Consider the following 27125-nt stretch of genomic DNA (forward strand, 5'->3'; position numbering starts at 1 on the left):
ATGAAGAGGAGTTAATTAGTGCAGGCAGGAATTTTCTTGGAAATGTCTCCCCTTTCAGCTGGAGGAGCCCCCAGAGCTCCCGGGCACGGGAGCTGGGTCTGGGAGCTCCTGGAACCCAGGGAGAAACTCAGGAATGAGGGAGGCCCTTGGCACACCTCGGGGCACGGGTGTGGATCCCTGGGATCGGGGAATCCTGGAGCTTTAAAGGTTGGGAAAGGCCTCGAGGCCCAACCATCACCACCCGGTGATGTCCTTGAGCTGCATCCACGCGACTCCCAAACAATTCCGGGATTTGGGGCTCCCCCACTGCCCATTCCCGGTGTTTACAGCCCTTTCCATGACTTTGTTCTCCCCAATATCAGATCTAAATAAAAGAGGGAAGAGCCTCTGGCCCGTGAGACCCGGCCTGGACTGCGGAGCTTTGGAAACATCCAGGGTTTGGAGAAGATTTTGGGAGCTGGCCGAGCTGGAGCCGTCCCTGGGGATTTTCCCTGCTCTGACGCTGTTGGGAATGATTTCAGCTGGGCCTGGAGGGATGGGAGAAGCGGAGCTCAGCAGGGATGGGACAGGAGCAGGACAGAGATCAGGACACAAAAACTTCCCCGCACGATTTCCCCAAACCCCTTCGTGGCCCCGGCCTTGTTTGGAGGGGGGATTTTGGCGGCCACATGACCCCTGCTAATTAATTTCAGCTGATTAGAGCTGGAAACTCCGCGGGGACAAAAGAGGCCACGGGAGGTTTGCCGGGGATGCTCGGGGCTGGAGGCTGCGCTGTAATTTGTTCCCCATTATGGGCCGCCAAAAAAAAAAAAAAAAGAAAAAAAGAAAAAAAACCAAAAACCAAAACAAGAAAAAAGCTCCTCGCGAGCTGCCAGCCCTTAATGTCTTCATTTCTGCCGCTGCATTGCCTGTGACACATCCCGGGGTGATGGATGGGATCAAGGCCGGGGAAATCCCGGAGGATTAGAGCCCAATCCCTGCGCAAACAGCGCTGGAGAGGCTGAGCAGCCCCAGCTGTCCCCAACAATGGGCGAGCAAACAGCGCCAGGGAGGGGCTCGGGGACAGCGACACAAACCCCGCTCAGCCCCCCGGGACCTTTTATGAGCCTCTTCCCCCCTTGGGCTGCAGAGCTTTTCAGCGGCGTTTCCAGATTCTAGCGGGCTGGATGCAATAAAACGGGGTTTAGGATCAAAGGGACGAGCGGGGACGGCCACCAGCGTTTGTCCCCTGCCCTGTCCCCTGCCTCGTGTCCTCGGCCCCGGTACGGGCATGAATAACCCGTCTCACACCATCAGAATTCAAAGCTTTTAAGCTGTTTTTATTTAAAAACACGTATGAAGGCGAGGGTTTTATATATATATATATTTTTTTTTTTTTTTAAGGGATCAAGATTAAAAATAGGCCATGCCCAGAGAGGAATCACAGGGACTTTGCACACAAAGCCCCGAGAAGGAAAATCCCAGGTCTCCATCCAGAGGTTGTTTAAAGGCTTCCACTTCCCAGCACAAGCTGGAAAAGCCGAATTACCCCAGGCTGGGGGAGCTCCCAGGGAGGAATTGCGGGAGGGGAGGGGGAAATAATTGCAATTCCAGCCGCGAGGGCACCGACGCCGCGGGATCAAAGCTGCCATCCCGGGATTCGCCACTCCTGGCGTTCGTTTCCTTGGCATCTCCCGCGGACCTTGCACGGGGGATGAAATAGATGGAAAAGAGATGTAAAACGTGGGCTGGGCTGGAGAAAAGCGGCTTAGAGGAAGAAAAGCCCCGGGGAGGGGAGGCTGCGCTCAGCAGCGCTGCCATCCCAGCGCCCCCCGTTTCCTGATGTCCCCCAAAACTCCCAATTTTGGGATGCGGGATCTTTTCCCAGAGTGCCAACAGGGAATTTTCCGGGCTCCCTCTGGGAGTTTTCCAGCTGCAGGGGTGGGAAGTCGGGGCGGGCACAGCTGGCCACAGCTGGGAGGGTGGCAGGGGGGGTTTGTGTCCCCATCCTGTCCCCTTTGTGCGGCTTCGGTGGCCACTAAAAGGGTGTAAAACCCCGCGGAATGGGAAACGGCCCTGGGCACATTTGTGGGGGACAAAACAACAACAAAAAAACCCAGAAACAAAACCAAAACAAACCCGCAGCCCCAAAAGCCAGTGCTGGCGGAGGGCAGGATTCCGGCTCCCTCTGAACTGGAGGAAATGAGGTTTTTTCCCCCGAGCTTTGGAAGCCGGAGGGGGTGGGAAGTGGAGGAGCGGGGCTGGGGGCGATGCCGGGGGCTCGGAGCCGCGGGAATGCTCCCGAGTTATCCCCTGGAATTCCCTCCGGAGAGCGGCACAGCCAGCCAGGGCTGCTCCCAGCCCGGGAGTTGCATCACTTGATGTGGATTCTGCTGAAATCCTGCAGTCGTGACTCTTTTTTATTATTTTTTTTTCAGTGTAATTATGTAATTAATGCGTTCGGAACGAGCTGCCGAAGGAGGGACATAATTTTTATTTTTTTTATTATTATTGTTATTATTATCGTGACTTATTTCCTCCCGGGATTTTTACAGCCTCCCTTATTTTCAGGGAGATTGCACAAGGGGCTGTTGTTCTGCAGTTTATTGCTCTCAGAAGGACACTGAGCCCCGAACCTTTGCAATGACACTCAAAAAGCCCTTTAATGGCATTTATTCCTCCCCAGGGACACAACCTGCACCCTTCCTCCAGAGGAATGGGCTCCACTCTGCTGCCACTCGGACTCCTCCAGAAAAACAACACCTCCCACACAGCAAAAATCATAATTCAGCCCGGAATTGCTGCTCCTGCGGTCACGTGTGCCTTGGGGAGAGAGAGGAAAAGGCTCCTGAAAGAAATGAATTCTCCTGGAGCCTTTGATGTCTGCGGGAGGATGGAGCCGCTTCCCGGCGCGGCCGCCTTGGGTGCTGCTGGCAGAGCACCTGGAACTGCTCCGCAGATGAAAGGGCCGGGATGCGATCACCGCCAGGCGGGAACGCTTCCAAGAGCTTTTCTTTCCCTTTTTTCCATCTTGTTTTCCCATCTTCCTTCCTTCCTCTCCTTCCTCTCCTTCTTTTCCTTCCCTTCCCTTCCCTTCCTTCCCTTCCCTCCCTTCCTTCCTTCCTTCCTTCCTTCCTTCCTTCCTTCCTTCCTTCCTTCCTTCCTTCCTTCCTTCCTTCCTTCCTTCCTTCCTTCCTTCCTTCCTTCCTTCCTTCCTTCCTTCCTTCCTTCCTTCCTTCCTTCCTTCCTTCCTTCCTTCCTTCCTTCCTTCCTTCCTCACCTTCCCTTCCCTTCCCTTCCCTTCCCTTCCCTTCCCTTCCCTTCCCTTCCCTTCCCTTCCCTTCCCTTCCCTTCCCTTCCCTTCCCTTCCCTTCCCTTCCCTTCCCTTCCCTTCCCTTCCCTTCCCTTCCCTTCCCTTCCCTTCCCTTCCCTTCCCTTCCCTTCCCTTCCCTTCCCTTCCCTTCCCTTCCCTTCCCTTCCCTTCCCTTCCCTTCCCTTCCCTTCCCTTCCCTTCCCTTCCCTTCCCTTCCCTTCCCTTCCCTTCCCAAACCTTCCCTTCCCTTCCCAAACCTTCCCTTCCCAAACCTTCCCTTCCCAAACCTTCCCTTCCCTTCCCAAACCTTCCCAAACCTTCCCAAACCTTCCCAAACCTTCCCTTCCCTTCCCAAACCTTCCCAAACCTTCCCTTCCCAAACCTTCCCAAATCTTCCCAAACCTTCCCAAACCTTCCCAAACCTTCCCTTCCCTCTGGCAATGATTCCCTGCAGTGGATTCAGAGCAGGAGCTGGGCCAGCAGTGGGGATTAAATTCCACGTGTGGTTCCCTTCTCCTCCCAAAGAATTCCCAAACTCAGCCGGGTCACCCTCGGTTCTCAGCTGCAAAAACCGGACGTGTTTTCCTGAGAGTTTCCACACTTTTTTTCCTCAATTTTACCCCTCAGAATGGCTGAGGAGAGAGGGGAAAAGGAGCAGCCCAGGAACGCAGCTCTGAGCCGTCAGCCTGCGCGGAGCTCATTCCCAATTTCTGATTATTAAAAGATGAAAGTGAGATTTCACACCAGGGCTGCCTTCGCAGAGAGGCCTTAAACAGGCAGGGCTGGAAGGGAGCCACGGGCTGGGGGCTGCCCGCGGCGGGGGTCCCGCCTCAGGGGGATTTCTGGGACACGGGAACGGGACTGAGCCCGGTGGGCACCGTCACCCCTCAGCCACGGCACAAACCCACAGCTTTTGGGGTCTCCCAAATTCCCGCAGCTTTTGGGGTCTCCCAAATTCCCAGAGCTTTTGGGGTCTCCCAAAGCACCTCAGCTTTTGGGGTTTCCCAAATTCCCACAGCTTTTGGGGTCTCCCAAATTCCCAGAGCTTTTGGGGTTTCCCAAATTCCCACAGTTTTTGGGGTCTCCCAAATTCCCGCAGCTTTTGGGGTCTCCCAAATTCCCACAGCTTTTGGGGTCTCCCAAATTCCTACAGCTTTTGGGGTCTCCCAAATTCCCACAGCTTTTGGGGTTTCCCAAAGTCCTTCAGATTTTGGGGTTTCCCAAATTCCCACAGCTTTTGGGGTTTCCCAAATTCCCACAGCTTTTGGGGTTTCCCAAATTCCCAGAGCTTTTGGAGTCTCCCAAAGCCCCTCAGCTTTTGGGGTCTCCCAAAGCCCCTCAGCTTTTGGGGTTTCCCAAATTCCCACAGCTTTTGGGGTCTCCCAAAGCCCCTCAGCTTTTGGGGTCTCCCAAATTGCCAGAGCTTTTGGGGTTTCCCAAATTCCCACAGTTTTTGGGGTCTCCCAAATTCCCACAGCTTTTGGGGTCTCCCAAATTCCTACAGCTTTTGGGGTCTCCCAAATTCCCAGAGCTTTTGGGGTCTCCCAAAGCACCTCAGCTTTTGGGGTATCCCAAATTCCCACAGCTTTTGGGGTTTCCCAAATTCCCAGAGCTTTTGGGGTCTCCCAAATTCCCACAGATTTTGGGGTTTCCCAAATTCCCACAGCTTTTGGGGTCTCCCAAAGCCCTTCAGCTTTTGGGGTTTCCCAAATTGCCAGAGCTTTTGGGGTCTCCCAAATTCCCACAGCTTTTGGGGTCTCCCAAATTCCCACAGCTTTTGGGGTTTCCCAAAGTCCTTCAGATTTTGGGGTTTCCCAAATTCCCACAGATTTTGGGGTTTCCCAAATTCCCACAGCTTTTGGGGTTTCCCAAATTCCCAGAGCTTTTGGAGTCTCCCAAAGCCCCTCAGCTTTTGGGGTTTCCCAAAGCCCCTCAGCTTTTGGGACGCGCTGTTCCCATCCCAAAGGGAGCCCCAGGGTTTGTCTGAGGGGGTGGCACAGAAAAACGGGGTGAGGGGGGTTGGCCCCTCCCTTGGCACGCTGTGCTGGCGGGCACAGAGCCCCGTTTGAACCAGCCTTGGTGACAAAAAGCAGCAGAATGGGGACAAGAGGCCAAGCCCCCCCTGGAGGGGCACGGAAGGGATTTTTGGGGAGGGCCACTCCTGCCAAGCCCCAATTTCACAGAGGAGGGGGGGACAAGTTCCCAGGGACTTGGGCAGGGGTGTGACACCCGGAGGTGGTGACACAAGGGGGGTCCCTCCCGACTCCGGGGGGTTCTGCCCCCTCCAGCCCCGTTAAACCGGGGGGGGGCACCGGAGCACAACCGGGGGTGGGAGGAGGCGCTGGGGGCTTCTCCCCCCGAACCCCGCAGCGAAATTTGCTCCGGGGGGGAGAACAGGGGGGAAATAAGGGCGAGAGGGGCAGATGGGGGTCCCTCAAGAGCCGGGGGGTCCTGACCCCTCCTGACCCGTTAAACCGGGGGGGGGTCGCGGCGCACCGGGGAACCCCCGGGGGTGGGAGAAAGCGCTGGGGGTTGCTCATCCAGCTTCCTCCCGCTCCGGCACCGCCGGGATCGGTTTGCCGGGGGCCGGAGGGAGCGGGGGGGAAGCGGGCAGGGAGGCAGCGCAGGAAGGCGGCAGCCCCGCGGGCGGTGCGGCGGGGCGGCTGCCGCTGGCGGGCGGCGGCGGGGCGGGGTTTTCCCATGGAGCCGGGAGCCGGGAGCGCTCCGGCACGTGCTCCAACGGGAGAACGGGGGGGGGCGGAGAGGAGCAATGGGAATGGGGATGGGAACGGGGGGCGGGGGGAGCGCTGGGAACGGGGGGAACCGGGGGGAACCGAGGGGAGCGCGAGCCGCGGCCGTGATTGACAGCGGCGCCCCCGCCAGCCAATGGGAGCCCAGAGCGCCCGCGCGGCCGCCCGCACCCCCCGCCCATTGGCCGCCCGCCGGCCGCGGCCTCGCGTGCCGCGCCAGCCGCCGCCGCCGCCGCCGCCCCCGGGCCGGGTGTCACAGGGCGGCGAGCGAGGCCGCGGCCGGGGCCAGCGCGGCGGCGGTGCCGGGGCCAGCCCCGCCCGCGCTCTGCCCTCCCACTCCACCTCCCCCCCCACACGCACCGCTCCCCCCGCCTTCCTCACCCCACGTGGCCGCGCTGAGGGGAGGGGGCGTTCCCCGCGCGCGTGACGGGGCGGGGCGGGGCTTCCCGCCCCGCGCGGGGCAGGGATGGGGGGTGGAAGGGTGAGGGGGGTGAGGCGCGGACCAATGGGAGCGCGGGACGCGCGGGCGCCGGGCGCGGGCCGGGCGCTGATTGGCTGCGCGCGAGTGTGGGAACGGCGGCGGCGGCGGGTTCACACGAATGGGCGCCGCCGCCGCCGCCGCCGCCGCGGCCGCCGGGCTATAAAAGGGCGCGGGCGAGGGGCGGGGGGCGCCGCCGCCGCACGCCCCGCGCCCGCCGCACGCGCCCCGCGCCCGCCGCCGCACGCGCTCGCTTCGCCCCCTCCGGTTTCTTTTTTCCTCCCCCCCCCCTCCTTCCTCCCTCCCCTCCTTTCCCTCCCCGCCTACCATCCCCGGTTCTGCCGCTCTCCCCGTCGTTCCTTCTTCCCGGTCGCTGCACCGTACCTCAGCCATGCCCGCCGACACGGGCATGGAGAAACCGACCGCCTCGCCCATCGCCGGCGCGCCCGCCAGCGCCAGCCACACGCCGGACAAGCCGCGGAGCGCCAGCGAGCACCGGAAGGTAAATGGAGGAGGAGGAGGAGGAGGGTGCCGGTCGGGGCGCAGCAACGGTGGCGGCGGAGCTGGATGGCGGCAAGCCCGCGGCCGTGCTGAGGTCGGTGATGGTCGGGGTTGACGGTCGGGGGCGGTGCTGGGGGTCCCGGGGCTGTGCGGGGGGCGCTGACCGGCTCCGCTCTCCCCGCAGTCGTCCAAGCCCATCATGGAGAAGCGGCGCCGGGCGCGGATCAATGAGAGCCTGGGGCAGCTCAAGACGCTCATCCTGGACGCGCTCAAGAAGGACGTAAGTGGGGCTGCGGGGACACCGGGGGGGACACCGGGCGATGTCCGGCCGCGGGCAGCCCTGAGCGAGCCGCTGTTGTCCCGCAGAGCTCGCGGCACTCCAAGCTGGAGAAGGCGGACATCCTGGAGATGACCGTCAAGCACCTGCGGAACCTGCAGCGGGCGCAGATGACCGGTGAGCGCCAGCCCCGGGGGCACCGGCCATGGGGAGAGGGCACCGGGATCCCCACCGGGGTCTGCACCGGGAGCTGAGGACAAGGGGTCAGGGATGGGGATCGGGAATCGGGGACAGAGAACGGGGACGGGGATCCGGACCGAAGGCAGCGCACCGGGAACCGGGCTGTGCACCAGTGACCGGGGACTGAGGACGAGGAAACGGGAGCTGGCGACAGGAGACCGGGACGAGGCTCCTTACAGGGAACCGGGGGCTGGGTTCCGGGAACCGGGCTGCAGACCAAGGGTTAGGGACAGGGGACCGGGAACCGGGCTGGACACCCGGGGTTAGGGACCGGGAACCGGGCTGGACACCGGGGTCAGGGACAGGGCACCGGCAACCGGGGTTAGGGCCAGAGGACCGGGCGCTGGGGACAGGGTACCGGGGCCGGTACTCCGGACCTGCCACTCACCTGCCGCCCCCTCCCTCCCCAACCCCCCAGCCGCGCTCAGCGCCGACCCCACCGTCCTCGGCAAGTACCGGGCCGGCTTCAACGAGTGCATGAACGAGGTGACCCGGTTCCTGTCCACCTGCGAAGGGGTCAACACGGACGTGCGCACGCGGCTCCTGAGCCACCTCTCGGCGTGCCTGGGCCAGATCGTGGCCATGAACTACCCCCCTCCTCCTCCTCCCCCGCCGCCGCCCGCCCAGCCCGCACATCTGGCGCAGCAGCCGCTGCACGTCCAGCTGCCCCCGGGCGCGGCCGGAGCCGTGCCCGTGCCCTGCAAGCTGAACCCCGCCGAGGCGCTGTCCCCCAAGGTCTACGGCGGCTTCCAGCTCGTTCCGGCCACCGACGGCCAGTTCGCCTTCCTCATCCCCAACCCGGCCTTCCCGCCCAGCTCCGGACCGGTTATTCCTCTCTATGCCAACGCCAACGTGCCGGTGGCGGCGGGCGGCGGCTCGGGGAACGCGGCCGCCACCCCCTCGGCGTCGCCGGTGCAAGGCTTGACATCATTTGGGGGCAGCATCGGGCCAGCGTCGCAGGCCGGGAGTCCCGTTGGAGAGCGCAGCGAATCCGTCTGGAGACCCTGGTGACTTCCTCCGAGTCATTCCCCCTCTCCAAAAACAACAAAAAAAAAATAACAACGAACTCTCGTCGGCTCCGTTGTATGGAGCCCCTGTTATGTCCTGGGGTTTTTTAAGCAGATTTAAAGCAGAAAGGAAGAAAAGGACCTGGCTATGAACGTGCTATTTATTATTTTCAGAGGTTGGGATCTCGACTTGTATTTTTACTCCTTTAAAATGCCTTTATTTGAGATACTTTTTTTAAAGAAACGAACAAAAGAAAAAAATAAATGAGAAATAGTTTTGTAACGAATATTCAAAAAGTTATAATGCCAAAGTTGTTTGTATCCCGTTGGTCTGTGGGTGTGTGCGTGCCTGTGTCGAAGACTTCCAAAAACGAAAAGAGAAAAAAAATGCAGGTGTTTCAATAAAGGAACTCTTTGAAATAGATTTTTTTTTCCCACCCTTTCATTTTGTTTGAGAGCGGGCAAGGACGAGCTCATCCTCTGTGTGCAAAAAAAAAAATATACTAAATAGGACTGGACTTTATGGCTTTATTTAAGAATAATTGGAAGGGATTTGGGTAAGAAATTGGGGGGAAAGCGATGGAGCTGAGGTGGGGGGGGTTAGATATCCCCTGAGTTTTGCAGTCAGAAGAAGGATTCCTAAAAAAACCTGCTGGAAGCTGAGCAAACCCCTCGAGCCTGCTACCTGCACCCGCAATCCCAAAACCTCCGCAGCTTTTCCCCCTCCCTCGCACCTCTGGGGTGGGGGTGGGCTGCCCAGGACTTACTCCGGGCCCACAAAAGCGGCGAGAGAGCCCGTCCCTATTGTCAGGAGGGTAATTAGGAGGTATAAAGGGTCTCATCGAGTATGCAGCGGGCTCTTTGGCAACTTGGGAGCCCTATTGAAGCGCCTGGGAACTCGGAGCTGAGGGTTAATGTGTGTCTTTTTTTTTCCCCGGCGCTCTCATTGACAGGGCCAGATAGACTCTGATACTCAATGCTGTTGTAAATTCAATTGCCTGGCCTCACAATGCCCACCTCATAAAAGAGAATAACTCGGGGTTGTGGCTTTTTCTTTGCCGCTGAGCAGGGGGACTGAGGAAAAGACAGTTTTGCCACCCATTCTGACTCACCCCCGGCACTTGAATCGTGGCCAAGTGGAAGCAATTGCAGCCTCTCGCACACGGAGAATGAGCCACTTCCAATTGTCACCAATTAAAAAGGGCCGCGGCGCGGGAGAAAAGACCATTAGGAGGGAAAGCTCGGGGTGCCAGGCCGAGCTTTGTGCGCCCTGCCCCGAATCTGTGAGCTGGGGCTGTCCTGGAATCCGCAGGAGAAACGCCAGGAGGTGAGGTGGGAGTGCCAGAGGCATCTCCCACCTTGCCTGGGGGTCTGTGGGATCCTGACTTCCCCGATCCCCCTTCCTGGGACCCTGGGGGTCTGTGGGATCCTGATTTCCCCAATCCCCCTTCCCAGGACCCTGGGGGTCTGTGGGATCCTGATTTCCCGATCCCCCCTTCCCGGAACCCTGGGGGTCTGTGGGATCGATCTCCCTTCCCAGGACCCTGGGGGTCTGTGGGATCCTGATTTCCCCAATCCTCCCTTCCTGGGACCCTGGGGGTCTGTGGGATCGATCTCCCTTCCCAGGACCCTGGGGGTCTGTGGGATCGATCTCCCTTCCCAGGACCCTGGGGGTCTGTGGGATCCTGATTTCCCGATCCCCCCTTCCCGGGACCCCTGGGATTGTCCTGGTGGGTGGGCAGGGGGGATGAGCCCGGTGGCACCAGCAGCGTTTCTCAGCTCAGAGAACGAGCTGAGATTTGCAGAGCATCCAACGACACAAACCCAGGCATTTATTATTTTTTATCTCTCTTTTTTTTTTTTTTAAGAACAGAAATGCAATTCCGTCCTTCAAGGTCTGCTCCCATTAACAACCGGGCTGCAGCTTCTGTGAGAGCAGGGCCTGTGGCTGTGTGTGCTGGGGGTATAAAAAGCAGATTATCGGCTCCTGAAGGCTTTTTACAGCTTCCTGATGGCTCAGGCGCGGCTCGATAAAGGAGCACAGGCTGCTCGGAGCCCGGTACCGATCCAGTCCAGCAATTCCTGCGCACCGCAGCGTGGGCAATCGATCAGTCTGAGAGCCCTCCATCAGCCGGGCACAACGAGGGATCCATCTGAATCAGGAGGTTCCCAGGAGGTTTCGTTATGCAATCACAGACATAAAATCATGTTACAGCAATTCTCCTCCATCCCCCACAGCCCTACCCCTCCTCTTCTGTCTGAAGGAGGCTCGCAAGAGCAGATGAAAGCCTGGCTGTCGCCTGCCTGCAACCAAATCCCTCCCTGGGGCAGCCCCGCGCCCCCGGCCCGGCTCCCCCCGAGATCCGGCACATTCCCTTTATTGCCGGGAGGGCTGCGGAGCGCGGGCAGAGCCCAGCCCGCTCCTCCCGAGGGGGCTCGGAGCGATGGCAGCAGCGCAAACACGACCCGGAGCGCGGCGCTCCCCGGGGACGCGGCTGCCGGCGCGGGGGAAGCGGCTCTGCCTGTGGAGTGACAGCCTGGGATGTCACCACGGTGTCACCTCAGCCCCCAGAGAGCCCCCGGAGCCACCTCTGCCACCTGCTCCGCGCGGGGGGCAGCAGCTGGGCTGTGACGCCCCAGAAATTCCAAATCCTTCCGAGGAAAGGATTCCAAATCCTTCCGAGGAAAGGATTCCAAATCCACCTCCTCGCGGCCACGGGCTCCAGGTGGCTCTGGGAGATGCTCAGCTCTGTCCCCTCCCTCATTGCTGCCACCGGTTCTGAGCTGTGCTTTGTGTGGCCTGACTCTTCTGTTATCTTCCACCCCGAGTGTTTCCACCGTGAGGTTTCTTGTGTTTTTGATGCAGAAACTTCTGGCGCTGCGTTTCGAACTTCTGTGGCCGCACTGGCACCAGCTTCTCCCGTTTCTTTACCAGCTCATCCCTTCCAGGTTGTTCCCCTCCAACAGCAGCGCTGCCCAGCCCCTCCAAAGGCTCCCGAGGGCTTTTCCAGAGGCTTCTAAATTCGCCCTTACCCCTTTAAACCTGCAGGGAAAGAGCAAAGTGCGCGGCTGCCCAGAGGTGAAAGTCCAAAGGGATGCGATAAAGGCAGCCCGGAATTCCCGGGAATGGTGGAACGATCGGGGTGTGGTGGGGGAAGGAGAGCTGGGAGAGCTGGTGGGGAGGGGAAAAAATCGGAGATTCCTCCTCACGCGACCCGAGCTGGAGCAGCTGCGCCTCGATCCATGGGAAAGGATGTGGGGAGAGGTGTTAACGAGCCATTTCCAGCTGAACGGAGCCCGGGATGGAGTTCCAGGTGCAAAAACCGCTGGAATGTTCGGCGGGGGCTCAGCTGTGGCTCTGCAGCGCCATGACCCCAAGGGCATCCCGAGAAATCCTGTCCGGAGCAGGGAAAGGCTTCCCCAAGCTCAGGGCAAGGAACCAAAGCCCTTCCCAGCTCCTGGGCCTGCCCAGGTCACAGGGGAAAAGGAAAACTCCTGGAAAGTCGAGGTTCTGGATGAGACTTTTCCCCTTCCCAGCTCCTGGGCCTGCCCAGGTCACAGGGGAAAAGGAAAAACCCCTGGAAAATCACTGGAGGTTCTGGATGAGACTTTTCCCCTTCCCATCTCCCAGGCCTGCCCAGGTCACAGGGGAAAAGGAAAAACCCCTGGAAAATCACTGGAGGTTCTGGATGAGCCTTTCCCCCTTCCCAGCTCCTCTCCTGGTGCCTTTGGATTCTGCTTCCCAGTTTCCCACCGAGCAGGGGGTTGGGAGAGCTTCAAGGCTCCTTTCAACCCGACCCACTCCATGATCCTGTGACACTTTCTGGGATTATCCTCCTGCCTCCCACGGCATTTCCCCACCTTCTGCCTCCAGCAGCCACATCTGCATCCCTGCCCTGAGGGAGCGGGCAGCCCAGGAGGGGCTGGAAAAGGGGGCACAGCCACCCCTCCCTTCCCACATTCCCACATTCCCACATTCCCACATTTCCCACGGGAGGTGGAGAAGGCTCTCAGAGGGATGGGGAGCTCCGGGGCTGTGTCCCTGATATTCCAAAGGCTCCTAATGAAGGGATGAAGGCATCCCCGAGCCCCAGGGCCGTGACTCGGGCAATCCCACAGCCGGCCCGGAGCCCCGGGACGAGGAGGAGGAGGAGGAGGAGGAGGAGGAGGAGGAGGAGTAGGAGGGGGAGCGGGAGCCCGGCTCAATGGACGCGGGCAGCTTTCCTCGGGCTGTTAAGCTGATTAATTGAAATGAAGTTCCTCCCGAGCCTCGGCGCGTTCTTTGAGGTCAGGGTCACCGCACTGAGACGCTTAATCAGATCTTCCCATTTAGCCCCTCTTAGCCTGGCAGGGCTGGAATGCGGCCCTTTCAAAGCCGGGCTCTTGGCGCCAAATTCCTGCTCTATCTCCCTCTCCCATTCCATGGGAGCAGCACATCCACCATCGGGAAATCAAACCCAACGCCGCCGACCCGGCTCAGGTGAGGTTTCCACCGCCGGGGCCGGCAGGGAAGGAAATAAAACATCAAATCAGCAGGTTGATGCTGGGGCTGTGGAGTCTGTGATGCCGGGGCTCTTTTCCTTTTGCTTTTTCTGTGGAAAAGCAGAACGGGGAGCAGCAGAGCTTCTCCCAGGCAAATATTTGTAAACAGCCTGGTTTCCAGAGGAGGGGAGGATTCCAAGGCCGAGCACAAAAATAGAGCAGAGCAGATGGAGAAGAGCCCCAGAGTCCACGGAGGCTCAGCAGAGGAGCTTGGAGCAGCCCAAGGGGGTTTTGGCAGCGTTTGGGGGCTCAACCAGCAGCAAATCCCCAGCTCAGGGGCTCGGCTGGGATTTCCCAGATCCTCCGGGAGCACCGCGGGCAGGGGAGGGATGCTGAGCTGCAGGGGTGAATGCAAAACCTTCCCCAGACCCCAAAATCCATCAGCAGCAGCAGGAGCTGAATCGAGCTCCGGTTCTGGAGGCAGCCCCTGGTTCTGAGGTTGCTCACTGAAGCTGTTTCCATGTCCAGAGAGCCCAGGATGAATCCAGATAAATCCAGGCTGCTCACCCGGGGCAGTTCCCAGGTTTTCTCTGGGAAGACAAAACAGGATCAGCTGGGAGAGGGAGGCTCAGATTGTCACCTTGGGTTGGTGTCACTCTGTTTAAAACCTGTCCCCTCGCATAGGAGGAGCCCCAAAAATGGTACCAAACCCCCATTTTCTCTTTGGGAACCCTAAAGCAAAGCCCTGACCCAGTGAGACCCACGCTGTGATCCCAGGGCTTTTCATGGAGCAATGGAATGAAGCCAGGCTGATTTAATCAGAATATTGGCATTTTTCACCCTTCCTGCTCCTGTTCCAGCTCCCCTGGCTGCTCCTGGTGCTCCCACAGGTGGGATGTGGGCAAAACTGAGCTCCTGGGGTCTGCAGGGTCCCCTTTTATCCTCCAGCATCCCAGGAGAAGGGGGAACAAATCCGGGTGCTGAGCAAAGCTCCTGGTGGCCCCCAGAGAAATCAGCACGGGTTTTTTAGCACACATTGCTTTCTGAGCAGCTTTCCCCACTATAATCCAGCTGGGAATTCTTTTCCCCTCGGTGCTGAGCATGGGAAGCTCAGTGTTTTTTTGGGGAGCAGGAGGCAGAGCTGCACCCAGCCCTGGGAGAGGCCCCGAGGTGCTTTATTTAACTCCCAACTCGCTCAGCCACATCCACTGCCGGGTATTTTTAGTGGGCACCAAAGGGCAGCGACCTGCAGGGGAGGAGGGGGAGCTGGGCTGCCCTGGAGCTGCTCCACGGGATGGGAAAGGGTAAAATGTCCCTGGCTGGGCTGGTGACACCGCCAAGGTGACCTGGGGACAGCCCTTCAGAGCCGGGGTGTTTACAGGGCTTGAAGTGCCCTGGGGGAGCTGCCGGCGCTCCTGGCACAGAGATTCTGGAGGGACAAGGTCAGTGCAGGAATGAGGCACAGAGACATTCCACGGAGCTTCTTCCTTCTTTCCCATTGCTTTTCTTCCTTCTTTCCCATTGTTTTTCTTCCTTTTTCCCCATTGCTTTTCTTCTTTATTTCCCATTGCTTTTTTCTTTCTTTCCCATTGCTTTTTTCTTTCTTTTCCATTGCTTTTCTTCCTTCTTTCCCATTGCTTTCCTTCCTTCTTTCCCATTGCTTTTCTTCTTTATTTCCCATTGCTTTTCTTCCTTTTTTCCCATTGCTTTTCTTCCTTCTTTCCCATTGTTTTTCTTCCCTCCTTCCTGTTGCTTTTCCTCTTTATTTCCCATTGCTTTTCTTCTTTATTTCCCATTGCTTTTTTCTTTCTTTCCCATTGCTTTTCTTCTTTATTTCCCATTGCTTTTCTTCCTTTTTTCCCATTGCTTTTCTTCCTTCTTTCCCATTGTTTTTCTTCTCTCCTTCCCATTACTTTTCCTCTTTATTTCCCATTGCTTTTCTTCCTTTTCCCCCATTGTTTTTCTTCCTTTTCCCCCATTGCTTTTCTTCCTTCTTTACCATTGTTTTCTTCTTTTTCCCCATTACTTTTCCTCTTTCTTTCCCATTGCTTTCCTTCCTTCTTTCCCATTGATTTTCTTCCTTTTTCCCCATTGCTTTTTTCCCTTCTTTACCATTGTTTTTCTTCCCTCCTTCCCACTGCTTTTCCTCTTTCCTTCCCATTTTCTTCCTTCTTTTCCATCATTTTCTCCCTTTCCCCTCCACTGCTTTTCTTCCTCCCTTCCCATTATTTTTTTCCCCTATTTCCCACTGTTTTTCTTCTTTCCCAGCACTGCTAAAACCCCTGGCTAAGCTCTGCTCTCAGAGCCACGGAATCCTGGCACATCCTGAGCAGGATCTTCGATTTTCCTCCCGTTCTCTTCATCCTGCCTCAAATTCCCCCCCAGAAGAGTTTGGACAGGGGATGGAAATTCCCATTTTCCATGTGCTGCCCTTCCAGGATTGCTCAGAGCCAAACCCACCCTGAGCCCTGTCAGATCCCATCTCCCGGGCGGGCAGGGATGTGCAGGAAGGGCTGGGATGGAGCTGATAATGAAGGGATGCTGGAAGTGTCCCAGTGCTGCCCTGCCAGGCCGGGCTGGGATGACACATTCCGAGATAACAACCCGGGCTGTCACTCACGGCAGAGCCTGACCTGACAGCTCTGCCTGACAACAGCTCTGACTGACAGCTGCAGGGATTGCAGCCTCTGCAGTGGGAGCAGGGCTCCTCTCCAGCTGGACACGGCCTTTGGAAGGGTTTAAAACCCCTGGAAAAAACAGGGGAGGTTTTTGGGCAGGGCACCTCGTGCTGGTAATTCCTGCTGGGAATGTTCGGGGCTGGGCTGTGGGAGCTGTTGGGGCTTCCTGGTGGAAATCCCAAATCCTGGGGGTTCTGGTGTCACATCAGAGATGCCTCTCCCTCCCAATTTCCAGGTCTGGCTGCTCCCCAAAATCGGAGCAGCCACCTCTGTCCCCTCTGCTGTGTCCTGCACCTTGGTCCCCTTTGTCCCCAGCTCTGCCAGGGCAGCTCCATGGCCAGGGGGGACAATTTGGGGAGCACAGAATTCCCTGGAGCAGTGGCTGCTCCTGCTCCTTTTGGCCCCAGGGCTGGAGCACAGCTCAGAAACTCCACCTGGAATCCTGGGTTAGAGCAGGCAGTGCAGGGAACCACGGAATCATGGAACCCCTGAAGCTGGAAAAGAAATTCCCTGTGTGCCACCATCAGCCCAGCACCGCCAGGCCGAGCAGGGCACTAAAAACTGTCCCCAGGTGTCACATCCACGTGGTTTTTGTGCACTCTCGGGGTGGGGATTCCACCACTGCCCTGGCCAATCTGATCCAATGCTTGCCCATCCTTCCAGTGGAGTTTTTCCCTGATATCCAACCTAAAACTCCTCTGGTGCAACTTGAGGATTTTTTCTATTTTTTTTTTTTTAATTTGAGGATTTTTTCTTTTTTCTTTTTGAGGATTTTTTTTTAATTTGAGGATTTATTTTTCTTTTTGGGGATTTTTCCTTTTTTCTTTTTCTTTCTTTTGAGTTTTTTTTTTTTTTTGAGGATTTATCTTTTTTTTCTTTCTTTTTTTTTTTTTTTTCCTGAGGATTGTTCCTGTTCTCCTCTCCAGGAGGAGAGGCTGGAATCTGGAACAGCAGGATGGGAAGCACAGTTTGGGCAGCCAATTCCAGCCATTCCTGCAGCTTTCCCTGGCCCTCTCCCTGCTGCCCGCTCACCCCAAGCCCCGCCGGGCCAGCTCCTTTCTCCGGGGGCACTTTCAGCGCTCCAGCTTTCCCCATCCCTGTTCCCTCTGCCCTGAACCCTCTCAGCTATTTCGGGCGAGCACCCGGAGCCAGCTCGGTGTCCCAGGAGGGGCAGGGAGGATCCAGCCAGCTGCTGAATCACCGGCAGGCTGAGGCACGCTCTGGGCCGTGCCTTTAGGGAAATTATTCATCTCCTCCTCCAGCCCGGCTTCCCCATCTCAGAGCCACGGAATCCTGGCACATCCTGAGCAGGATCTTCGATTTTCCTCCCGTTCTCTTCATCCTGCCTCAAATTCCCCCTCAGAAGAGTTTGGACAGGGGATGGAAATTCCCATTTTCCATGTGCTGCCCTTCCAGGATAGCTCAGAGCCAAACCCACCCTGAGCCCTGTCAGATCCCATCTCCCGGGCGGGCAGGGATGTGCAGGAAGGGCTGGGATGGAGCTGACAATGAAGGGATGCTGGGATTCTCCCAGTGCTGCCCTGCCAGGCTGGGATGGAGCTGACAATGAAGGGATCCTGGGATTCTCCCAGTGCTGCCCTGCCAGGCTGGGATGTGCAGGAAGGGCTGGGATGGAACTGATAATGGATGGATCCTGGGATTCTCCCAGTGCTGCCCTGCCAGGCTGGGATGGAGCTGATAATGAATGGATGCTGGGATTCTCCCAGTGCTGCCCTGCCAGGCCGGGCTGGGATGTGCAGATGGAGCTGCGGGGCTGGGAGTGTCCCCGCATCCCGCCGGGCCACCAGCCTGGGAAAGTGGGAGCCTGCCAGGCTGCCAGGATGCTTTAATGGCATTATTGCAACACCCGCGGGTTTCGCCTCCTCCCGAGCCGCGGCGGGCACGGGAGGAGGGCAGGGATGGCAGCGGGGAGCCGAGGCACTGGGGCAAAGGCGGCGGGGCAGCCACGGTGCCCTCGGTGCCCGGGGCCGGGGACAGCCGGGAGCCACGCAGGGAGGAGCCCCGGCCGCGGGGGGTTTGGGAATCGGCAGGGAAAGGGGGGTCTGGGGTGGGTCTGGGGCTCTGAGGGAGAGGAATGGGAGGGAAGAGGGGCAAAGGCGGCTGGGTGCTCAGGGAGAGGCTCCCCCAGCCCCTCTGCCGTGCTAAATCCATTTATTCCGTGTCAGGGAACCAGGGAGAGCTTCCCAAGGGAGGAGGCAGATCCTGGGTGGTGCTGAGCCCCCAGACCCCCTCCTGCAGGGGTTTGGGATGGCTGGGTGCTCTCCAAATCCTCCAATTCCCATCCCAGCTCTCCCAGTGCTCCCAGTGCTCCCAGCGCTCCCAGCACTCCCAGTGCTCCCAGTGCTCCTGTGCTCCCAGTGCTCCCAGTGCTCCCAGCACTCCCAGTGCTCCCAGTGCTCCTGTGTTCCCAGTGCTCCCAGTGCTCCCAGTATTCCCAGTGCTCCCCTCGCTCCCAATGCTCCCAGCACTCCCAGTGCTCCCAGTGCTCCTGTGTTCCCAGTGCTCCCAGTGCTCCCAGTATTCCCAGTGCTCCCCTCGCTTCCAATGCTCCCGTGTTCCCAGTGCTCCCAGTGCTCCCAGTGCTCCCAGTGCTCCCGTGTTCCCAGTGTTCCCAGTGCTCCCAGTGCTCCCAGTGCTCTCCTCTCTCCCAGTGCTCCCAGTGCTCCCAGTGCTCCCGTGTTCCCAGTGCTCCCAGTGCTCCCAGTGGTTGGCAGCCACGAGCAGCTCGTGTGGCGATGCCCCGATAAGCCGGGCAGGGCCGGTCCCACCTCCATCCCTGCTCCCTCCATTCAACCTTTCAACAGCTCCTTTTTCTCCTTTTTCTCCTTTTTCTCCTTTTTCTCCTTTTTCTCCTTTTTTTTTTTTTTTTTCCCTTTATTTCCCTCTTTTTTTTTAATTTTTTTTTTTTTTTGGCTTTTCCCCGCAGCCTCTTAAATCAAACCTAACCCGGCTCCGCCGAGGGAAATCCGGAGCTGCTCGGGGCAAGAGTTAAAATGTGTTAAGCACCGAGATCCAGGCCAGATGTGGAACTCTCCGGGGCCACCACGGGGCTTTGAGCCGCTGGTTTGACACCTCTGCTTTCGACATCAGGAGTCCCAGCGGGGAGGAAATCCTCCTGGCTGGAGTTATGTGCTATTTACCGAGGGGGTCAGCCCTTGAAAGGAGTCCCAATAAAACCTGGAATAAGAGTAAATTATTAGCATAGGCTGGGAAAAGAGGTTTATTTTTTAAGGCAGCTGCTTTTATGGATTTTTTCCCTTTTTTTTTTGCATTGCTGGATGAAGATAAAACTCCTCCTGCCTCTGAGGGATAAGGGAATGCTGGAAGTGTGTGAGAGCTCCAGGTCCCGTTTGGAAAAGCACTCAGCAGGCAATAAACCCCTGCTCTCCCTGCTCCATTGCTGCCCTGGGAGAGCAGAGGCTTCTCCCCTCCCCAGTCAGATGTGGGGAGGAAAATTCAGGAATTACTGGCTGGATGCTCCAAGTCCCCGTTTGGAATCTCCCCCTCTCTCTGCTCCCCTCTGTTCCAGGATTTTCCTGTGGTTCAGGGAAGTGCTGGAATCCCTGGAAATGTCCAAAAAAAGTGTGAGTGCAGCCCTTGGGGGCCTGGCTTCACGGTGGCCACGGTTAAAGGTTTGACTCCCTGATTTTTGGGGGTTTTTCCAGACTTATCCCAGTGCTGTGGGACAGATCCCAGCACCCCGGCTCCTGTCCCATCTGCTGGGGGAGCTGTGGGGTTTGTGGGATCTGTGGGGTCTGTGGGATTTGTGGGAGCTGTGGGGTTTGTGGGGTCTGTGGGGTCTGTGGGATCTGTGGGATCTATGGGATCTGTGGGGTCTGTGGGGTCTGTGGGGTCTGTGGGTATGTGGGAGCTATGGGGTCTGGGGGATCTGGGAGAGCTGTGGGATCTGTGGGATTTGTTGGGTCTGTGGGGTCTGTGGGGTCTGTGGGAGCTGGGGGATCTGGGGGAGCTGTGGGATCTGTGGGATCTGTGGGGTCTGGGAGCTGGGGGATCTGTGGGAGCTGTGGGGTCTGGGGGATCTGTGGAGTGTGTGGGGTCTGGGAGCTGTGGGGTCTGGGGGATCTGTGGGGTGTGTGGGTCTGTGGGATCTGTGGGATCTGTGGGATCTGTGATCTGTGGGATCTGGGAGCTGTGGGGTCTGTGGGATCTGGGAGCTGTGGGATCTGGGGGAGCTGTGGGATCTGGGAGCCATGGGAAAGGGATTAAGGACCTGCTCCTGCCTTTCCCAGCTTTCTCCACAGTGGATTTCATCCTTTCTGGCCCTCCTAGAATAAAAGGAACGACCCTTAAGTTGCAAGGAAAGGATTTCCCTAAGCTCAGAGGGCTCAGGAATTTTCCCAGGCCTCTTCCCCCTCACCTGGGAATCCCACCTGGCTCAGAGGCCACCAAGCAGGGACAGAGGGTGCTGACAGGGCTGGCTTTGAGGCAGAACTCCCAGAATGGGTGAGCAAAGCCCTGAGGCTGGAATCACAAACCCTGATGTGGATCGTGGCCCCTCTCCCGAGGGCTCCACCGCAGCTGTCAGAGCCCCCCGGGCTGAGCCTGCCCAGGGTGCTGGGTCCGTGTCTGCTCGCTCTCCTGTGCCCTGACATGACTGCAAGTGGCAGGGCTGCTCCTGCCCATCACTGCCTGCCCTTCACTTCTCTTCCAGACACGCTGATGCTTTTTTTTTTTTTTTTTTTTTTCTTTTTTTTTCCCCTCCCAGGGTTTGATTTCCTTGCTTGTTTGTTTTCCTCCCTGCTCGGTGTCAGAGCAGCTCCAGGGCTGGTTCTGAGGCTGACAGGACTCAAGGGACGGGGTTTTTCTGCTGGGGAGAGGCTGCTGCAGAGAAATCCTTCTCTTTTCATCCAGAAGGACACAGCCAGCGCTGGCTGGGGATCCAAAGGTGCCAAAGGCTTGCAGGGGAGAGGAGGAGCTCCTCCATCCCCTGGAGATCCCTCCCGGGGCTGGAGGGATCCCTTCTGCCTGGAGATCCCTCCCGAGGCTGCTGGGAAGGGCTCCATGGTTCAGAGGGAGCAGAGAACTCCTGAAAATACGATTTTACTGGGAATTCTGCTCACAAATAAGTACAAATAAAGGGGTCCCAGGGCTGTCCTGGAGTGTCCCAGGGGTGTCCCAGGGGTTTCCCAGTTCTGTCCCAGTTCTATCCCAGTTCTGTCCCAGTTCTATCCCAGTTCTGTCCCAGGGCTCCCCCAGGATTCTCCCAGTTCTGTCCCAGTTCTGTTCCAGTGCTGTCCCAGGATTCTCCCAGTGCTGTCCCGGGTCTGTCCCGGGGCTGTCCCACTCCTGAGTCACCCAGGCCCCGGGCACACTCCCAGCCCAGCCCTGCCCTGCCCTGCCCGAGGTTCCCATGGCCAGCAGCCTCTCCGTGCCCCTCCTGACTCAGCCCGGACCTGCCGGGCTGGCCCAGCCGGTCTCTCCCAGGCGTGGCCGCGTTATTTGCTCGCTGATTACCGGAATAAAACCATCACCGAGCTGCTGCTGCCACCCCGCCGGGCGTGTGCCTCCCGTCTGCAGCCAGCCCCCCGCTCCCTGCCAGCCCCGGGGTGCCCTTTGGGGCCAGAGGTGCTCACCTTGACCCCACACTTGCCGGGTTTGTGCCCTATCCCATTCCTGGGAGTGGGAAGGGAAAGCAGAGGAGGAAGGATGGGGCTTGGGGAGTGCCCAGAACTCGGCACTGGCTCCATCTCTTTGCTAGAAAAGGGGGGAATGACATCTTAAATTACATCTTAAATTACATCTTAAATTACATCTTAAATTACAGCTGAAATGACATTTTAAATTGCATTTGAGACTGAGGCATTCCTCACAAACACAGGCTGAGCCCCTGGAGCACAGCTGGCTGTCTCAGGGCAGGGATTTGCTGGGTTTGTCCTGCCCCAATGCCACATCTCAGAGCTCAGGGCTGACCCCAACTGCTCAAGGCCACCAGCAGTGGCACAGTGTGGCACGTGTGTCCCAGCCCCCGGGGAGTCTGGCCGGGCTCTGCATCCTGGGAAATCCCTGGGAGCAGCTCTGGGCTGAAAGAGCTCCTTGTGTGGCCACAGCAGTCCCTGACATGTCCCCAGGGCTGGCACTGTCCCTGCTCCTCCAGCTGTGCCACAGTGACCCCAGAGCTGTCCCCAAAATTCCCCACCCTTAAGGGTGACCCAGCTCTGGGCTCACACCTGGCCAGGTGTGGGCGTGGCACAGAGGGACTCTGCAGTGACAGGGACAGAGGTGGCAGAGGTGACAATTCCCTCACACGCTGCCAGAGCCCGGGGTTATTCAGCAGGAGCCCTTCCCTCCACCTTTGGGGGTTTCATCCATTCCAGGGAGAGAAAAGCACAGAACTCCCAGAAATTAATTTGCAGCCCCTCTGCATATTATAAAAACAAAATTAAAAAATCAGATTTCCCCCATTTGAAGCAGTGATTCCTTCTCACTTTTTTTTCCCTGTGACACCAAAGCATCTCCTGTGACATTCCAGAGGCTGCAGAGTTCTGCTGCCAGCTCCTGCTGGTGTCAGACACGTGGAGCCCCAGGGATGCAGCCCAGGTGTGAGACAGGATCGACTCTGCTTCTCCAAAACCACCAAAATTCCCCAGCAGGACGGGCTGGGAATGACCTGGAACAGCCCAGGTGTGGGACAGGATCGACTCTGCCTCTCCAAAACCACTGAAATTCCCCAGCAGGACAGGCTGGGAATGTCCTGGAACAGCCCAGACCTGGGACAGGATCGACTCTGCTTCTCCAAAACCACTGAAATTCCCCAGCAGGACGGGCTGGGAATGACCTGGAACAGCCCAGACCTGGGACAGGATCGACTCTGCCTCTCCAAAACCACCGAAATTCCCCAGCAGGACGGGCTGGGAATGTCCTGGAACAGCCCAGCCCTGGGACAGGATCGACTCTGCTTCTCCAAAACCACCGAAATTCCCCAGCAGGACGGGCTGGGAATGACCTGGAACAGCCCAGGTGTGGGACAGGATCGACTCTGCTTCTCCAAAACCACCGAAATTCCCCAGCAGGACAGGCTGGGAATGTCCTGGAACAGCCCAGGTGTGGGACAGGATCGACTCTGCCTCTCCAAAACCACTGAAATTCCCCAGCAGGACAGGCTGGGAATGTCCTGGAACAGCCCAGGTGTGGGACAGGATCGACTCTGCCTCTCCAAAACCACTGAAATTCCCCAGCAGGACAGGCTGGGAATGTCCTGGAACAGCCCAGGTGTGGGACAGGATCGACTCTGCTTCTCCAAAACCACCGAAATTCCCCAGCAGGACAGGCTGGGAATGTCCTGGAACAGCCCAGACCTGGGACAGGATCGACTCTGCCTCTCCAAAACCACCGAAATTCCCCAGCAGGACGGGCTGGGAATGTCCTGGAACAGCCCAGCCCTGCAGAGAGCAGCTGACATTCCCACCTGGCTGGAAATGTGTGAAAGCCTGGAGGATTTCTGGAGGAAAGGGGGTAAATTTGGGTCAGGTTGCTGTGTGCTGAGAGCAGGGCAGGAAGTGGCTGTGTTGACAGGGCTGGAGCTGTTTTTTCCTGTGGCACACACACGGAATTCTCTCGGAGCCTGGAAACGTTTTTATGGGAGAGAGCAATTATCCTGCAGGGTGAATAAAAAATATTTGTGTGGGAAATGAATTTGTAGAATAAAAAATAGTCGGCTTGTGATTGTAACAGCATGAATTGTAACATCTGCATTGTCTCACCCTTCACATAAGGCTGAAAACAGGATAAAAGTTTTTAAAACACCTCTCCTTACCCCATCTCTAAGTCCAAAAAAAGCTTCATCCGACAATTTGGAGCGGAGAGCTTTGGGATATGGAGAGAGCAGCAGGCAGCAGCTTTGGGAAAGGATTTTCCAAGGGGTCAGGTGGCGTGGGAGGCTGGAGCAGCCATCTGGGGAGGGAAGGAGGGCAGAGAGGAGGAAAAGGCCCTTTATGACCAGCCCAAATGTTAAAGGCTGCGGGAAAGGCGGGAATGATCCCATCAAGGACCAAATGGATGCCATAAACCAGGGTTTCCTCCTTTCTTTGGGGTTATTTCTATTGCTTTCATCCCAATCAAAAACATTCTCAGCCTTCTGCTGTGGCTTTGTGGGCGAGGCTTTGCCAGGGAAGGAGTTCCTTAGGGTGGCCTTTTCCTCCTGGTGCAAATTCCCAGATTTCCAACGGAAAACTCCCCTCTCACAGCAATCCCAAGGAAAAGCTGAGCTGGGTCTCCTCCCTCCACGACCCCAGCCTGCCCTGATGCTGAGGAGCAGGAGGGATGTCGGGATAATTAACAAAGAACGGGAGGCCAGGGCTCCTTCCCAAACTTGGGGGGATGTTGGGATGCCAGGCGGGATTGGCGTCACTTCCTCCCCGCCAGCCTCACCTTCCTTTCTCTCCCTGCTGATGAAACCATCCTGCTCAGGGCCGGGGATGTCCTGCATGGCCCAGATCCTGTTTAGAAAACCAAACCCGCCGGAATTCCGGGCCGGGATGGGAAAATCCGGGACACCGCGGGCTCCTCCTGCAGCTGGAAGCCTCTGGCCCGGTTTTCACCTCCCCTTTTGCTCGGTGTTGTTTCTTCTCCTGCTCTCACCAGCTCAAGAAGAGCAATTTTCCTTTCAAATGCAAGGCCTGGCCATAAACTTGGCAGGAAGATCCCTCCCAAGCAAATGGCAAGGGAAGGAGAGGGAATTTTGCTGTCCTGGGGGGAGTTTTGCTGCCTGCCTGCCCTGCGTGGATCCTGGCTAAGACTCCTTCAAAAACTGATTTAAAACACCCCAAGCCACATCAAAACAGGCTGATAAATATCCCAAATGAAGAATTTCAGTGGGTGCAAAATCCCAAATAAAGAATTTCACAATTCCAAGGAGAAGAGCTGGTTTTTCCTGGGAGAAGCTGGGAGACTTCAAACTCAGGCATGAAATCTCCAGCTGAGAAGGACTCTGGGATGTATGAATGAAAATATTAATGAAAAAATTAATGAAAATATTAATGAAAATATTAATGAAAATAAAGCCTTTTTCCCCACACAAAGGGGATATCACTGGTTTAATTGCCATCATTTTTAAGACCCTGCTGCAAAGGTATTTACCTCCACCTCAGGCACCTGTGGGAATCAGGGCAGAGAAAATGATGGAATTTCTGTGTCCCAAGGAGATTTGGAAGAGATCTCCTGGAGAGCAGCCTCTGGGAGGGCTCTGTCACACTCCTGGCTGCAGGAATTCCCTCTCTGGGTGCCACAAGACAAGAGAAATCCCTGGAATTTTTTGTCTTCCCTGTCCTGGCTGCAGGAATTCCCTCTCCAAGTGCTGTGACACTTCTGAGGCAAGAAGGACTCCTGGATTTTATGTTTTCCCAGTCCTGGCTGCAGGAATTCCCTCTCTGAGTGCCACAAGACAAGAGGGACCCTGGATTTTGAGAGAAGAGGGACCCTGGAATTTTTGCTCTCCCAGTCCTGGCTGCAGGAATTCCCTGACCAAGTGCCACAACGCTTTGGGACAGGAGGAAACCCTGGAATTTGTGCCTGGACCACCAAACTGCCAGGAAATAAGGGGATAAGGGGCCCTGGTGGTGCAGCTGGACACAAAGTCACACCCTGAGATGAAAGGGGGAATGCAGCTGATCCCAGGCCCCTCACAGCAGGGCTGGGGACAGCAGCCAGGAGGAGCTGAGCTCTGACAGCACCCCCAGCATCCTGGCTCAGCCCCCTCTGGGAGAAATTCTCCTCTCCAGGCACAAAATCTGCATTTTTGTGAACATTGCAAAGTTTAGTACATTGATTACTAAGGGGATTTTTCATTTTCTCTGCTGAAGGATCCAGGGGGGATCCAGGGGTGATCCAGGGGGGATCCAGGGGTGATCCAGGGGTGATCCAGGGGGGATCCAGGGGGGATTCAGGTAGGATCCCAGGGGATTCAGGTGGGATCCAGGGCCAGGGGGACCCTCAGCCTGAGCCCCCTTCAAAAGCTGGGAATGTTCACCTGGAGAAGAAAAGGAGATCTCAGAGACCCTTCCAGTGCCCAAAGGGGCTCCAGGAGAGCTGGAGAGGGACTGGGGACGTGGAAAAATGCCAATATTCTGATTACATCAGCATCCCTGTGGCTTTATCCCATTGCTCTGTGAAAAATCACTGAAAGAGGGAAGGGTTAGTTGGGATATTGGGAAGAAATTCCTCCTGTGAGGGTGATGAGGGGCTGGGATGGAATTCCATGGCTGCCCCATCCCTGGAAGCGTCCAAGGCCGGGCTGGAGCAGCCTGGGATGGTGGAAGGTGTCCCTGCCCATGGCAGTGGTTGGGATTTCAGGTCTCTTTGACCCCAAACCGCTCTGGAACTCCAGCACCGGGAGCTCTCCCCGCTGCGACCCGCGCCCATTCAGCTTCCAATCAAGTGGAAAGCAAACATCTCTGGGACATGGAGAGCCTTTTCTTCCTGCCTTTATCTCCTTCCTCCCCTCTGCCATTCTCCCTTTAGTGCTCAGGGGCTGAGGTTTCAGCGGGAGCAAAGCCCCCAAACAAACGGGGGGAGGGAGCGGCCTAGGCCCGCTGCCTCGGCCTAGGCGCGAGTAGGCCGGGCCTAAGCAGGCCGGGGACCAAGAAGGGGCTGAGGGCCGCTCATTGTGGGGCTGCCCGGGGTCAGCACGGACCATATGTCACCATTCCAGTGCCAGGGTCTCCATGGAGCCCCCTCGGCCCGGCCCTTTGTCGCCGTGTCCCCCCAGATATATTCATGGCCTGGCCGGGCCGTGCCCGGGGACAGAAACAAATTGCTACAAGGCAGGCCCACCCCGTCGGGCTGCCAGCAGCAGACAATCATAAAAGGCCGGTGCAGACTGTTTAAAAGCTGGAGAAAGGGCCGGTTGCCATGGCGATGGGATGGGAGGCCTGTTGCGGCCCATTAAACTCCAATCACATGTAAATTTATCCCCAGGCCTCCAGCGAGGGGGGACCCCCAGAGCTGCAGAATAGCCCCCGACAATAAGCAGTTTGTTTATCAATTCAGGTGCCGTTTAATTGGCTCCATTCAAGCCCCTCTTTGTTTAAAGTAATAACCTTCACAAAGCCCCACTGATTTATCATTTCCAGCACTCCATTAGATGGGCTTCTTGAAATCCTTGCAACCACCTCATCTGCGGGGAGAATAAATCAAGAGGGGATGCTCTGAGGTGGTGCTGTGGGTGGAGGGCTCTGGAATCCCTGAGGAGTTCCCTGGGATCCCTTCCATGGCCTGGGCCGTGTCTGGAGCAGCTGGAATGACCTTGCTGTAAACTTTGGCTCCTCGTCAGCCTGGAGGAGTGTGAAGGTCACCCTGGAGGTTTGCAAAGAGAAAAAACCATCCCCGAGCTGATGGGCAGCAAGGGAAAACTGATTTTTAATGAGGATCTCCATGGAGGAGAA

General features: G+C 57.4%; 2 protein-coding genes across 4 annotated transcripts; both read left to right on the forward strand.

The window, feature by feature from the left end:
• Positions 1–6725: 6725 nt before the first annotated feature.
• Positions 6726–8969, forward strand: HES4 (hes family bHLH transcription factor 4). Of its 2 annotated transcripts, none has more exons than XM_059866787.1 (4): positions 6726–7115; positions 7206–7301; positions 7388–7475; positions 7957–8969. In XM_059866787.1, exons 1-4 carry the CDS (start codon positions 6912–6914, stop codon positions 8547–8549), a joined length of 981 nt encoding a protein of 326 aa, XP_059722770.1. In that variant the 5' UTR covers positions 6726–6911; the 3' UTR covers positions 8550–8969. The 2 variants fall into 2 exon arrangements, with proteins under 2 accessions (XP_059722770.1, XP_059722771.1); XM_059866788.1 differs by having other exon boundaries at positions 6726–7022.
• Positions 8970–21204: 12235 nt separating this feature from the next.
• LOC132337818 (uncharacterized) lies at positions 21205–23491 on the forward strand. 2 transcript variants are annotated; one of them, XM_059866724.1, is made up of 2 exons: positions 21205–21340; positions 22197–23491. In XM_059866724.1, the coding sequence occupies exon 2, from the start codon at positions 22350–22352 to the stop codon at positions 23376–23378; it is 1029 nt and encodes a 342-aa protein (XP_059722707.1). In that variant the 5' UTR covers positions 21205–21340; positions 22197–22349; the 3' UTR covers positions 23379–23491. The 2 variants fall into 2 exon arrangements, with proteins under 2 accessions (XP_059722707.1, XP_059722708.1); XM_059866725.1 differs by having other exon boundaries at positions 22217–23491.
• The last annotated feature ends 3634 nt before the right edge of the window (positions 23492–27125 follow it).

The sequence above is a fragment of the Haemorhous mexicanus genome, chromosome 23 (genome assembly GCF_027477595.1).
Source record: "Haemorhous mexicanus isolate bHaeMex1 chromosome 23, bHaeMex1.pri, whole genome shotgun sequence".
Taxonomy (NCBI): Eukaryota; Metazoa; Chordata; class Aves; order Passeriformes; family Fringillidae; genus Haemorhous; species Haemorhous mexicanus.

Coding starts and splice junctions, on each gene's coding strand:
- HES4 (XM_059866787.1), top strand. CDS start 6,912: ATGCCCGCCGACACGGGCATGGAGAAACCGACCGCCTCGCCCATCGCC. Junction 7,116..7,205: donor AAGCCCGCGGCCGTGCTGAG/GTCGGTGATGGT, acceptor CTCTCCCCGCAG/TCGTCCAAGCCCATCATGGA. Junction 7,302..7,387: donor TGGACGCGCTCAAGAAGGAC/GTAAGTGGGGCT, acceptor GTTGTCCCGCAG/AGCTCGCGGCACTCCAAGCT.
- LOC132337818 (XM_059866724.1), top strand. CDS start 22,350: ATGACCTGGAACAGCCCAGGTGTGGGACAGGATCGACTCTGCCTCTCC.